The 13310-nt window shown below is 34.2% G+C and overlaps 3 protein-coding genes across 4 annotated transcripts in view; 1 reads left to right on the top strand and 2 right to left on the bottom strand.

Moving 5' to 3' along the window:
- The window catches only part of LOC117115294, a 3507-nt gene extending 225 nt beyond the window's left edge, over window positions 1-3282 (bottom strand). Inside the window, exons 1-6 of the mRNA XM_033259018.1 lie at window positions 2396-3282; window positions 2089-2155; window positions 1406-1564; window positions 819-1036; window positions 543-614; window positions 210-377 (exon numbers count right to left, since the gene is read on the bottom strand). Of these exons, the coding sequence (XP_033114909.1) occupies window positions 210-377; window positions 543-614; window positions 819-1036; window positions 1406-1410 (463 nt within the window). The 5' untranslated portion in view covers window positions 1411-1564; window positions 2089-2155; window positions 2396-3282. The remainder of the gene's footprint in view (window positions 1-209; window positions 378-542; window positions 615-818; window positions 1037-1405; window positions 1565-2088; window positions 2156-2395) is intronic.
- Window positions 3283-4863: 1581 nt separating this feature from the next.
- Window positions 4864-7139, bottom strand: LOC117115334. Of its 2 annotated transcripts, XM_033259084.1 has the most exons (3): window positions 6769-7139; window positions 6350-6582; window positions 4864-5700 (listed from the first exon to the last, which is right to left on the bottom strand). In XM_033259084.1, the coding sequence occupies exons 2-3, from the start codon at window positions 6471-6473 to the stop codon at window positions 4940-4942; spliced, it is 885 nt and encodes a 294-aa protein (XP_033114975.1). In that variant the 5' UTR covers window positions 6474-6582; window positions 6769-7139; the 3' UTR covers window positions 4864-4939. The 2 variants fall into 2 exon arrangements, with proteins under 2 accessions (XP_033114975.1, XP_033114974.1); XM_033259083.1 differs by having other exon boundaries at window positions 6350-7139.
- A 347-nt stretch (window positions 7140-7486) lies between these two features.
- LOC117115333 lies at window positions 7487-11559 on the top strand. Its single transcript, XM_033259081.1, has 4 exons — window positions 7487-9287; window positions 9475-9828; window positions 10410-10499; window positions 10858-11559. The coding sequence occupies exons 1-4, from the start codon at window positions 9128-9130 to the stop codon at window positions 11328-11330; spliced, it is 1077 nt and encodes a 358-aa protein (XP_033114972.1). The 5' UTR covers window positions 7487-9127; the 3' UTR covers window positions 11331-11559.
- Window positions 11560-13310: the final 1751 nt, after the last annotated feature.

Raw genomic sequence — 13310 nt, 5'->3', positions numbered from 1 at the left:
GGCCTTACTCAGAACCAACTTTGCTGAGAAGTTTTGTGCTGGTTAACCTATATTATAATTGGGAAAAAAAATATTTGTTACAGGTGTCCCTCTTATTATAGAGGAATAAATATTTTGATTATTATTATTATTATTATTATTATATAATAATAATAATAATAATAATAATAACTGGATGAAATTTTGTTATATATTGAGTGTTACAGTACCTTTATTATCTCCACCGTCAATTTTTGTTCTTTTTTTATACTCTTTAATGCTTAAGTTTTCAATGACTCCAGCCCTGCAGCTGTTTTCAATTGCCAGTGATGTGATAATATAATTTCGTAAGTAGCTCTTTTGATACTCCGTTGGGGAATGCCCATCATGTATGATATCTGATTGTAAAGAAAGTTTAAATATTTGGTTATTTATCAGAAATGCTTGCTGTATTATTATAATAATGATAATAGTGATAATGGTAATAATGATAACAATGATTATGATAATAATGATGTTAATAATAATAGCAGTACATTTTTGAATAATAAAAAGTTTCCTACCACTTATTTGTTTTATTTCCGGCTTTGAAAGCGTTAAATATCTTTGCTGGTCTTCTACTGGAATCAAATCATCTGCAACAAAAACCATCAAACATTACAAGACTATCCTTATATATTAGTTTTGATTATATACATTTGAATAATAATGATAAAAATTGTCACATTTTTTTTTTATTTCGACCCATCTAATCATTTTGATGGTGAATTGTACAGCAGCTTTATAAGAAATTTGATGCTCATTTCATGTTATAAAAATGACTACCGTATCGTACATACCAGTAATCTCCTCTCTCTTCTTCATTTTTTCGCCTTGTACTTTCCTTGTAAGAGACATGGAAAGTACTCGCAGCACAGTTGCAGCCCTGTGCAAGTCTGGACTGCTTACTTTATATTTGTTTTTGTAAATTGACAAATAATCAATAAATTTCTTGTATGAACAAAGGTAGTGCCTAACAGTTCTAGCACTTCTCTTCTTTTGAAGAACTGTTGCTGCCCTAAAAAGGAGATAAATTAATTTTATATTTTCGTTAAAAAATCCTTATTTATAGGCGAGTCAACAAATCAAGTTCAAAAGGACATTTATTCAATAATCGCCCTCTGCATTTGTAATCATTTGGCTTGTATTTCTTTTATCTCATGTCAATTTTTAAACATTCTTTCTTATGCCTAGTCTCATCTCTTAAAATTTACCATGCTTCCACCCCTGAGGTTTTGCATATTGTAAATAGAGTACGTGTAGTAATATTGGTTACAGTGTACATACAGTAGATTTACGGAGTGTTAGGAAGCAAAAAAAATAATGGATTTCAAATATATACTAATGTAATTGAAAAATCATTTTTAAGTAATAAATGAATACTAACGTCATCAATCCCTCGACATCAATCAGTTTTGCTGCAGGGGTATTTACTGTCTTCCCTGCAGAGTCATTTTGATTTCTGCGACTACCTGCTTTGCGGCCTTGTTGTTGAGTTGTAGTGTTTCCACAAGATATTTATGGACACTCTCTATAATGGTTAGTTCTGCAAAAAGTGATAATAATGTCATTTTGTATTAAATACATATTAAGTTTATAAAAAAATTGAAACCCATTTTTTGTGAAAATATCGCTTAAGATATATTTTCTTGAATATCAAATTGATCCGGCGTACAACAAGAATCATTTTGTCACGACAGCTCACATTTAGCCTTCTAGATTAGAGTATGGAATCCCCCATAAAGGTATAAACAAAAATGATACCGTGCACCATTAAAAGGTGATGATCCGTGACATATCCAGGATTGCCTTTCGGGCAGTCACTTGGATCCCAGCTTCGATTTTTCATTGCTCTGGCTACTTAAATGGCTTAATAAAAGCTAGTTAAAATGTAAAGATTTAAGATTGCAATCTTTATAAACATGAAATAATAAACTTTACATTCAGAACTGTCATAAAAATGGAGCCTTGATCTAAACCAAATAACGGGATACTGGTCAATAATAAAAAGAAATATAAAAGTGATAAGATTCCTTATGATAATTTAACAAAAGTAAATAGGAACCTTACTCTTTAGGTGAATAGACCTAGATTGTTCTTTTTTTCTCAACGCTTGCCGGTATTCCTCTGTATCAAGCTGTGACAAAAAATATTAACGGTTGTAAAAGGACATATAGGCCTATTTCTGGTTTATAGAACAAGTTCAATTATTGAGTTGATGAAAAAAACGTGCCTTGCACTTCCCCCCTCCCTCGATTTCATACGCTGGCACTGCCACTGTTTGTGATTTATACCACATTTCCCACATACCGATATGCAAAAAGGCATACTTTTGAGAAAACGGTGTGTCACATAAAAGCTCTTAACCGTACTTTACCTTAAATTCATGCATTTTTTTGAGGTGGATATCAATTCGAGCAAAGGCTTGGCCTCCACAACCCTCTATTTTACAGTCCTTAATGCGTTTGTTCTTTGGCAAAGTCCTTTAAACATAAAATATATAATATAAATTTAAACATATTTTTAATGTAATAATCACTGACTGCTATCTTCTAATTAGGCGTCATGTCCAAACTATTCAAAACGACAAACACGCGATAAACGCGATTGGAATCGTCTTACCGTTTCTAGCGTTAAACGTCCGCGACAAAGCTCATTAACTTAGCTCATTGCATATTCATAAGCTGAGTACGCCCCCTCAAAGCGAGGCTGTTGTCGATTAGAGAAATGCGTTTAACGCCGATCTCGCGATGTTATGATTCATTCATTTTGTTGTGTAAAGTTTCTTTATTACTAACATTTTATAGCTTTTTACAGGAAACAGTACAATTGTTAGCTTGGCCTGAGTAAGTTTTAGCAGGGAAAAGTGAAATTGGTTATAGTAAAGTTCTACCGATAAAAGTAACGTACGGTAGCTAGCCTAGCGTAGTCTAGCTAGGCCTAGGTTAGCCTAGATGGTACCGAGTCCCATACTAGGGGCTAGGCCTAGTTAATTGTCGGAAACATTTCAGGCCTAGGTATAGGCCATGCCTAGAAACAATAAAGCAATATTTCAAATAATAAATTTATTTAATTGATAATAAGCTCTATCTTACCAGTAATGTATCTGTTAATATGGTACTGTAGCAGTAGGCATACGCAGGCCCTGTGCAGTGCCAGTGGTAGCTTGGCAACAATGAACATACATTCAGCATACCTAACTACGGACAGCTACACTGACTGTGTTGTTTTTATGCGTACCCAAAATGCTATAAGATTAAGAAAGGCTGGTTTTGCCCGGCAACTACGTCGAATTGGCTTATTTAAATCAAGTGAAACAGCAAACTTTGACACTGGATGGAAGTGTGATTTTTTTGTTCAGGCTATAGAGTAAAAAAAAAATCTTGTTGAACTATTATGTTTTACATTATAATAAATATGCTAGACAGACGTGTGTGTTATGAATATCGTGATCGTAAATGGTCAAGGTTTGCAATTTATAAAATAATGGTGATGAATGAGCCAGCACTTGTCCTGTATGTTGTTTGTAAATATAACAGCACGGGTGACCGGACATCACGCTTTGCTTCTACGGTCAGCCCCACCAATTTTTAGTTTCTGTAATTACAAGAATGTTTTTTAGTGAAATAAAGTGAACCTTGAACTTCGATATGACCGGGATTACTGTTCTCTGGGAACGCAGACTGAAATGCCAAGTGTCCATGTGCTCGCTGTACCATAGAGCACGTGACGCCCAGTGCGGTAACGACAGAAGATAGTTTGGAGCTCTATAATGAGTTTTGCTCAACCGCGCGTGAAAGTAAAAAACAACCACTATGTTAAATCACAGACCGTATAGGGTCTGTGGTTAAATATAAGCCTATGTGTGATTTGATGATTTAACATAGTTTTGTATTAAACGCGGTGTGAATAGAAACGCAGTAGCATTCATTGGAATATTCTGAATTTATTTAATGTAAGGTAATTAGGCCTATTAAAAGATTAATACTGTTGTTTTAGGTTTGCGTCTTGATGCAATACTATACCATGATCGATGGTGTCTCATATTTTATCATAGGCCTATATTGGCTAGCAAAAAATACAACACGGTGTTTCAATTAATACTGTGGTTTTAGGTATTGCGTCTTGATGCAACATGGTGTCTCATTTTATCATAGGCCTATTATAGATTGACTCGCAAAAAAATACAACACACTGTTTCAATTACTATGATTTATTCAGATAAATCGTCATCACAGCAATAAACCACACAATCTGTCAGTACAATATTCAACAATTCTGTGTCATCAACATTATGCACAGTAACAATTAGAGTTTTAATCTTTTTAGGTAAATGAACTAAACATTAAAAATTGAAAATCAACAAAAAAATATATAAATGAAATTTATTTCATTTACAAACATTTTAATGAACTAAACATTAAAAATTGAAAATCAACAAAAAAATATATAAATGAAATTTATTTCATTTACAAACATTTTAATTTATAATTGTGAACAGTCTCACAAACGTGAACAAAACTATATAGTATAGTAATGTAATACAATTTTAAACAATTGATTTCTGTCCTGGGTAATATTTTTTATGATGTGAAATTACTTCGGACTTGCTACAAAATGAATATGCAGGACAGATAAGGCACCTCCCTAAATGAGACAATGGCATTGCGTTGTCCTTCGTGTCCCATTCATTAAATGTTAACACATCATGTATTGTATAAAAATGCTCCCCGCTATCATCAAGCATCGGTGATGGAAACCCCCTTTTCGATCGTATCATGTTTAGTGTTTCTGTGGCTACCACAGGATATGACGTACAATGAAAGCAATTGTCGTCGCTGCATTTCATAAATGCAAGGAAACCCTTTCTCTTGTCTATGTGGGACAACATGAATTCAACTTCCTCAACGAGGTCACTATCTCAAAATTTCTTTCCACTGTTGCATGACATTATATTATAAGCATGTTCATAATCATTGTATGGAACTTCTTCTTTACTAGAAGAAATATATGACGTTGAAACGGGAATACCGCCAAATCTTACATTACCCCAGTATTTGCATAGATTCGACATTGCAGCGTCGTACACACTGTCTTCTTTTACGCGCAATTCATCGTCAGTTAAATTCTGTTCCCACGGTGACATTTCTTCGCCTGTTAGTCTATCCGGCAGTGTAACTGAGGTTAAAGCTTGTGTACATGGGCCCCAGACGTGCTCAATGGGGTTCAATGCTGATTGTCCTGGTGCATAGGCGGTTATCATGAGTAAATCTACATGCGAATCCCTAAAAAGCCTACTATAATACAAAAGATTTGTCTGGTGCCCGGTGTGAAAATCACAACCCCCGTCTGCAACTATTGATACAATTGATTTGCCGTTGCGCATGTCATCTTGAAGTAGTGGCAACATGTCATTAACATGTGATGCGACATTACATTTCGTTTTTGGACCTCTGTTTATAATGTGCACTGGTCCGCTACGCTGAACAACGAGTTCAGGCCTGCCGTTGTCATCTGAAGACATTCGAGGTGGATCATGAAGTGTGAGGCGCATATAACCACATGGCGTTATTAGGTTTCCACTCCGACTTGGAAAGTCATGATCTAAATAGATAGGCTTATCTGCCACTGGAAACAACTTGTGAATCTTCACTCTTCTGTCAGTGGCAAGAACATCTGTTCCTGTGGTGACAAAGAAAGTGTGTAGGCTTTAGTCACTAAAATATTCACAAATTGATCGAACTGGATAACCCTCCCAAAGGAAAAAAAACCTGCCCAATATTCAGGGACGGATCAAGAATTTGTTCAGACGGCGGGCACAACATAAATGAGTAGCGCTAATTTCAATACATAGGCTAACATTGATATGTACTGTATTGAAATTTTAAAATTTAGTCGTTTCAAGCACCTTTGATGCCAGTAACGTAAGTTACGTCATTTTGGTGACACATTTATTTGCAGAATCCTTGAAAATATAATCAGGTCCGACTCAATTGTTTTTTACATACGTATTATAACCTTATGGATGCTCCTGAATTTACAATAATTACCCCATGAACGTGTATGTGTTTGCACAATCAAATCATATATTGGTGTCACCAAGGACAATGATTTCAGAAATGAAACTTGGCAAAACTAAAGAATATCATTTCTTGTACTGGCCTAATGATATAAAACACAAATTGATAAATTGCTTAAAAAAAATAATAATAGGAGACATGGTTTTTTGATATTTTAGCCGATTTACTGAGCCTGAGCCATAAATGAGTATTAGGATATTTATTAGTCATTCAATGAATCGAATTTAGTGAAACATACAATGCAGTCTTACCGATTGTAATTTTATTCTTGTTATCTACTGAATAAACGGCACAATTTGTTGGATGAGCTGCGCTGAATTGCATGCAATATTTTACCCTTGCACTGCAGAAATGTCCGTTGTCATTCGGCTTCATTCGACTGTTGTCTTTTCTGGGGACTCTTGCATCAATATACCTTTGTATCTAGATGCATTTTTTCTGCCTTCGTGCGGGCACTTTAGCAACCGATGTACAGTGTTGACGCCTGGAAGAGAAATCAGAAAAAAAAAACAGTTAGCATTATTAAAAACGATCAAATCACGACGAAGTTCATTATTTGTACTTCTTAAATATCACCCTAATTATCTCTATCATTTTCATTATTAATATCAATATCATAAAAAGATAAATGGCTCAAAATCGTTATCTAATAGATTATAGGTTAACTTACTAAAATGTGGATGTTCTTCCTCCAATCTGTCAACCTCACTTAAAATATGCGATTGGAGTTGCCTTAGACTGGTTCCGCAATTACCAGTTGAGTTGTGTCGTCGACTATGCGCCTCAAATCCATTCTGTCGATGAAGTTCTTTGCGATGGGAATAATATCAGGGAATTGAGATACAATCGATGGTCTTGCACATTTTGCTTTAGAGTTGTTTTGCGATTCAGCGATACGTTTGTGACGTCCACGTAAATAGTTACCCCCAGATAACTTTGGCTTAGCGTTTAACATGTTGGAAACTTCAAGAGTACAGTATTAAATAATTCGTTGCAATCAACTTTCGATGAGTAATGCTTGTACAGTATTTGAATCTTACATTATAATCAGGGGCGGATCCAGAAATGTCCAAAAGGGGGGAGCCGAAAGTTGGGCCGATTGAGACAACACTGTCGTAGGGGGTCTGGGGGCATGCCCCCGCGAAATTTTTGTGTTCTAGACGCCCGAACATAACATTTGAGGCATTCTTGGCCATCATTTTTTTCTTTTTCTCTTTTTTCCCCCTTTTTTTTTCTTTTTTTACCTCCAAAAAGGGGGGGCCGGGCCGGCCCCCCCCCTAAATCCGCCCCTGATAATGGGCTGTTTAGCTACTGAAATCAATACGTAGCCTATTCATTACGATGGGCCGGGTCGCCTATGATTGTTTATTATAAATAAAGCGGTAGAGGAGGAAAGACTAGGTGTTCTACTGTATTTGGTATAGTGCTATCACGCCTATGTACTCAAGTAGCTCAGAGTGTGAAGACATTTTTAGTATAAATTCAGAAAAGGGGTATTAAAATATATTATAATGCAGAAATATTGGTAATAATAATAATAATAATTAAAGCAAATGAAATAGGCTATGTCCGTTGATACACTATTCCCGATACGGTGTTTACATCCTGGTTTCTTTTTTCGATTATGAATGAAATTTGACCAAATTTAAAACGATACAAAATAAATATGCAAAGAAATAAAGTCAAGGTTGGTTTAAATACGAAGTAACACATGCAGTAGGCCTATACCGATGTTTACTCTAAGGATTCAGGAAAGAAAAATCTGATTTGATGTGAAGTTGCTAAAAAGGTTTCAAATTATAGGCTTAAAGTTAGATGATTTTTTCTTATTTTGAGACTGCTGTAGTTTTTGTGATACAATGAAGAAAATTAAGTTAAGTGTCCCTTTAATAGGGGTTACGGTACTGTATTTGGTATAGTCTATTTTTAAACATTTAAAAAAAATAGGCCTATTACGTTTGTAGGCCTACGGTATATGACACCTTTATTTTATGATTTTGATTAATAGTAGGCCGGTCATTATAATGAAACTATTTATTTATAGCTAGGCTACATTTATATAAAACATGGTTAAAACAATAAATAGTTTTTTTTTGGTCAAGGATAATATCCATTGTAACTGAATTACGTAAGAAGGAAGCGCATATCACGCTAACGTTTGAATGAAATTTGATCAAATTTAAAATGATACAAAATAAATATGCAAAGAAAGACATGATTGGTTTATAGGAAGTAACACATAGGCCTATTATACCGATGTTCATTCTAAGGATTGAATGAAATTGTCTTACTTTGAGACTGCTGTACAGTAGTTTTTGTGATACTATGAACAAAAATTATGTTACAGTCCAGATCATTTCGTTTTAGTATAACGTGTATAATTAACGTTGAAACCTTTCGTATTTTTAACACACAGTAGGCTATTTATCTGTAATCATTTCTAGCGTAGGCTAATTAAAAATTTACACAAATGTATTCGGCAAATAATGTCGAACATAATATTATATGTGTTAAATCCATCATTAAATATTTTTCTTTCCTAATTTCTGAAATATTTATTCGTTTAACATTCTAAAAAAAAAAATGTAATCATTCATACTAAATTTAATAGTTTATTCATCTCGGGCGTATTTAGACTCACTTTTTAAGGCGTTAGGCGTTCATTCAATTCAACAAACTTGCGTGCTATTGTGTATGTGGAAACATCAACACACTGGATACGCCTATATAGGGCCTACGCCTTTCTGTATAAACAATATAGTAGCGTCTAAACAGAAACCGTAGAATTAAAACTTTCGCTATTGTTTGTTAAAACTACTACAGTGGTACTATATTATAATTAAAGTAACCAATCAGCAGATTATGATCTCAAATCTCGAAACATAAATGGCTGCTCTTAGGTGTAGGTTATCACCGGTGTGACTGAACGCTCTATAAATATAAGACCCTTGTACAAACCAAGTTACAGTTCACTTCTAAATGACAATAATAACAGTACTGCGAATCTATCTGAAATTAAGAATTAAATTATGGCGTATTTCCTTGTAAAATGGCTGGAGCCGAAGAAAGACAAGGGTTGCATATCTCACGTACTCAGAAGTGAGATTGACTCGAACGATCATATCGAAGTTGGTATGACAGTGAAGGCAAAGTATATTCGCCGTTACTACAAAGCAGAAATCATTGAAGGTAAGTCGTTATCATAGTTCATTCGAATGTCATTCGTTTCGGCCGATGTATTGTTTTTACCTATACATTTAAATAATTTCATTTATTTATATACAATAATAAAAAAACAATTTGAATACAATTTTTTAGTCATTTTCGTAAGTTATTATTAGCTATTGACATACATTATTTCTTTATCCCAACTCAGTTTGTGAAGAAGAGGAATCAGATGGAGAGGAGAACGAAAGTGAAGGAGTAGTTGAGGAGCAGAAGGAAGAAGGGAAGGCAACAGTTGATGAAGTGAATGATGTTGAAGATGCCGAGGAAGAGGAATTTGAACAGAAGGAAGCGGAGAAGGAAGCGGGGAAGGCAACAGATGTAGTGAATGATGTTGGAGATGTCGTTGAAGAGGAAGTTGAGGAGCAGAATATCATGGGTGAAGAGGAAGCAGAAATTGAAGAGTACGAAGTCCAGCCGAAGAGAAGAAGAGTGGATGACTTCAACATTTTCGACTTCTCTGATAGTGAACTAACGTTTTCGGATGGGCTGTGCAGCCACAGTTGTAAGTGATGATATTATTTATTTTTAATTATTTATTCAGGTATACGATAAAATACAAAAAGCAGAACAAGTCTGAAATTATTGTAGTACAAAAATTCAAGAAAACGAATTAATATCAAAAATTAGAAAAATACAATTCATTAACCTTATAAAATACAAATTAATTAAATTTAAAAAAAAAATATTCATATTGTATAAAATACAATAATCTAAATATATGTTATATATATATAGGCCTAAATTAAGAATCGGTATATCAATGCCTTTAAACCGTCTTGCGATAATGTGTGACATATTTAATCAAACAAGTAGGCCTATCTTTATTCAGTTGTAAACGATTTATTATCATAGACCACCACTTCAATACTCTCAATATATGTACAGTATAAAAATGTAGTTAAGTTAATTATTATTTTAACAAAACAAGTGCAAGTACAAGTGCTCTTTCAGATTAGATGTACATACAAAAAAGTTGTTATAGATTTGGCTTAGTGCCAAATGACGATGAAACTTTAACGCTTTCCTGAACTCACCAACCACATACATTATAATTGATTTGCGTTATTATTTTATTTATTCCAGCTCCAAAACCAGACAACACAATGAAACACCTGCTGGAAGGCTTGACAAGTTTGTTAGAAAGATCGTCGACAGTGCAACATAGAGAAAGCGGTAAGTTGGCATCGCTTTGTTTTAACATGTTTGTCTGTGGAGTTTTTGTACAGAATGGAATATATTCATATTGTAATGTAAATTTGTTGGTAAAGGCAAAACTTTTTTACTGTTTTTTGCCCATAGATGTACATTTTTAGAGGTTTTTGCAGGCCGGTGCGAAATGACTTGTTCTAATATAAAGCCCTGTAATATGCATAACAGGGTACCTTATTGAAAATTAGCCCCAGGAATTGGTTTACGAATGCTGTAGCAATAACAACTGTGTTTGTTTTAGTTAAAAAGAAAAATTTGTTAAAGATAATAACACTGTACAGTCTTTTACATGAGATTTTTATATTTTATACATCCATTATAGCTATCAAGGAGAATGCAACAATCCAAGCATTATTGCAACGAGTGGATGCTCTGGAGAGAGAGGTGAGGATGTTAAAGAGCTGCAGCAGACCACCCGCTTCTTCACTGATGTCCAATACCAGCACACACCCACTTCCTCCTGACGACGATGGGGTGTATTTGTTGGGGGGAGTGGTGCCCGTCAGCAATCGGGCTTATCGAAAGTGTAGGAGTGGGACCAACAAAGCCTCCAGTTTATCTAGGAGCCTGTTAGAGCTGTTATTTACAAACGAGGAGCTCGTGAATTGTACGCTAAGTGGTACGCGCAGCAACAAAACCGACAGACAACCACTATCACCAAAGAGAATGGATGCTATATTTGAGGAAGTAGACCTAGTGTTCCCGGGCTCTAGAATTTCCGAAGAAAGGTCTATTCGCGAAGCGATAAATGGCAAATGCCGGTATTTGAGATTTACCAAAAAACGAGATACTTAAATGCTCTTGTCACCGCATATATTATAAAGCGTATTATTTATTCATTATTTATGCATATTTTCGTAAATTATACGGCCAATTCTATGTACCTGTAATTTTAAAGTTAATATCTTGTTTAACTAACGATCGATTATTTCTCATTGATTGTAAATATTATTTTAAATAGTTCGTTTTTGTGCAGTTTGAGATATAATTCAAAAATAAAACGTGAACTTTATTTGAATTTTAATTGGTAGATTCTGTTATTATTATTAGTGGTCTCTGTTCTTGTGTGGTTCCTGTTTGTCAAGCTAAAAGCTGATTAGAATATGAGTATAGTGACTCCGAAGAATGACAATCATGAGGCCATAATTGATTCTACGTTTCGTTCATTATTAGAACATTGTCAATTGAGGCAACCAGCCTGCTCCCACCCTTTACCAGTAGGAAAGCCACTGGAAAAATCGTGTCAAATTTCGCCTAGGAGAGGGCGCCCTATTTTTCAAAATTTGGTGGTGTTTGAAAAAACGTTAACTTATCAAACAACTTACTTAACAAAACAAAAATAATGGTGAAATATGTTTATAAATAGTTCAACAATACAGTGAAATACTTTTGGTGTATTTTGACCAAAACGATAAAGTGTAATTTAATGGACAATTCGTGGTACACAATTTTTACGATTTTGTGCCCTAGAAAATCGTTAATTTAAAATACAAAAAAAATTTGATCAGAAATGAATTCAAAATCTCTGCTATAAGAATTTATAATCTATAATATAGGATATTAAGATAACAAATTGAGTAGCTGGGACGCAAATCCGACTCTGGAAACTAAGGGTACCTCCATTTCGTTGGACTCAAACAGTAGCGTGTACTCCATTTTGGAAACATCGGCGATCATAATCAGGAAGATCGTATTTATACAGAGCATTTCCAAGACCGTCTGTTACACCAATAATTAATGTGTAAAATAAATATATACTATCAAAATGAATATTATTACATATTTAGTGTTCCAACTTAGTAATTTATGGATAATATTTCTGTTGGTTTCTATTACGATTCGTATGCGAGGCTGAGGCCTAGGCCGCGCACATTGGGGGGGCTTAGCATATTCGCGTACCCGTAAATATTCAGCGAGGATAATGCCTATTTAAAAATGGCTCCAATCTTTCTGAAATCTGTGTCTTGTTGGCTTGATGACAAGTGTAGGCCTACATGAACTAATTACCATCCTTCACAAGTTCATCATTCACAATTTCCCTCAATATATGTGATTTTTAGGACTTACTGTATAAAGGAGAACAAGACAACATTTTTATTTTTATTTTTATTAAATCATTTTCCTTCTCTATGATTTGTAATAATAATAATCATTTCATACACCTGCTTCTAAATATTAATATGAAATATAAAAACATACATATGATTATGATATGGAATATACCACACCCCTTCCCCCATCTTCTTAAGAAAACTCCTTCAGGGGATTTATGGTACATTTCCATGAGAGAGACTTTAATATAGGCTGGAACTTGTTACTTTAGAAGTGGGGTAGCAACATTTCATGCAGGTATTACAAAATCTGCTTCATTAATATTCATTACGGTCTTTGAATAAGCATCAAACATCATTATTTTGCTTATTAAATATCATGTTATAAATAAATTTAATGATCATGCTTTCATAATGTAAACATTAAAAAGCAAAGTCAATATTAATTACTGATATTGATTTAAAATAGTGCTGCCTAGTGTTTTTCATCATGTTTTTTCCCCTTAGGCAGGCTTTCTGAGGGATTTGAGTCATTCTAAATGAGTTCAGTGGTTATAAATCCTTGTCACCATTTAAAAATTCACTTTCATAACTGACATTGTTGGTCTGCAACCGTCCAAATCTGAATATATTTACAGTTCATTTACAATTTCATGTCACTAAAATAAAATATATTTGCAGATTACAATAATTAATACTACTAGAATACAATGTATCAAAAGAT

The sequence above is a fragment of the Anneissia japonica genome, unplaced genomic scaffold, assembly GCF_011630105.1.
Source record: "Anneissia japonica isolate Jap-2015-1 unplaced genomic scaffold, ASM1163010v1 scaffold287800_len1627635_cov199, whole genome shotgun sequence".
NCBI classification, from domain to species: domain Eukaryota; kingdom Metazoa; phylum Echinodermata; class Crinoidea; order Comatulida; family Comatulidae; genus Anneissia; species Anneissia japonica.
The sequence above is the reverse complement of the archived record's forward strand: the minus strand, read 5'-3'. Positions and strand labels throughout refer to the sequence as shown.

Coding starts and splice junctions, on each gene's coding strand:
- LOC117115334 (XM_033259083.1), bottom strand. CDS start 6,473: ATGAAGCCGAATGACAACGGACATTTCTGCAGTGCAAGGGTAAAATAT. Junction 5,701..6,349: donor CAAGAATAAAATTACAATCG/GTAAGACTGCAT, acceptor TTGTCACCACAG/GAACAGATGTTCTTGCCACT.
- LOC117115333 (XM_033259081.1), top strand. CDS start 9,128: ATGGCGTATTTCCTTGTAAAATGGCTGGAGCCGAAGAAAGACAAGGGT. Junction 9,288..9,474: donor CAAAGCAGAAATCATTGAAG/GTAAGTCGTTAT, acceptor ATCCCAACTCAG/TTTGTGAAGAAGAGGAATCA. Junction 9,829..10,409: donor TGGGCTGTGCAGCCACAGTT/GTAAGTGATGAT, acceptor TATTTATTCCAG/CTCCAAAACCAGACAACACA.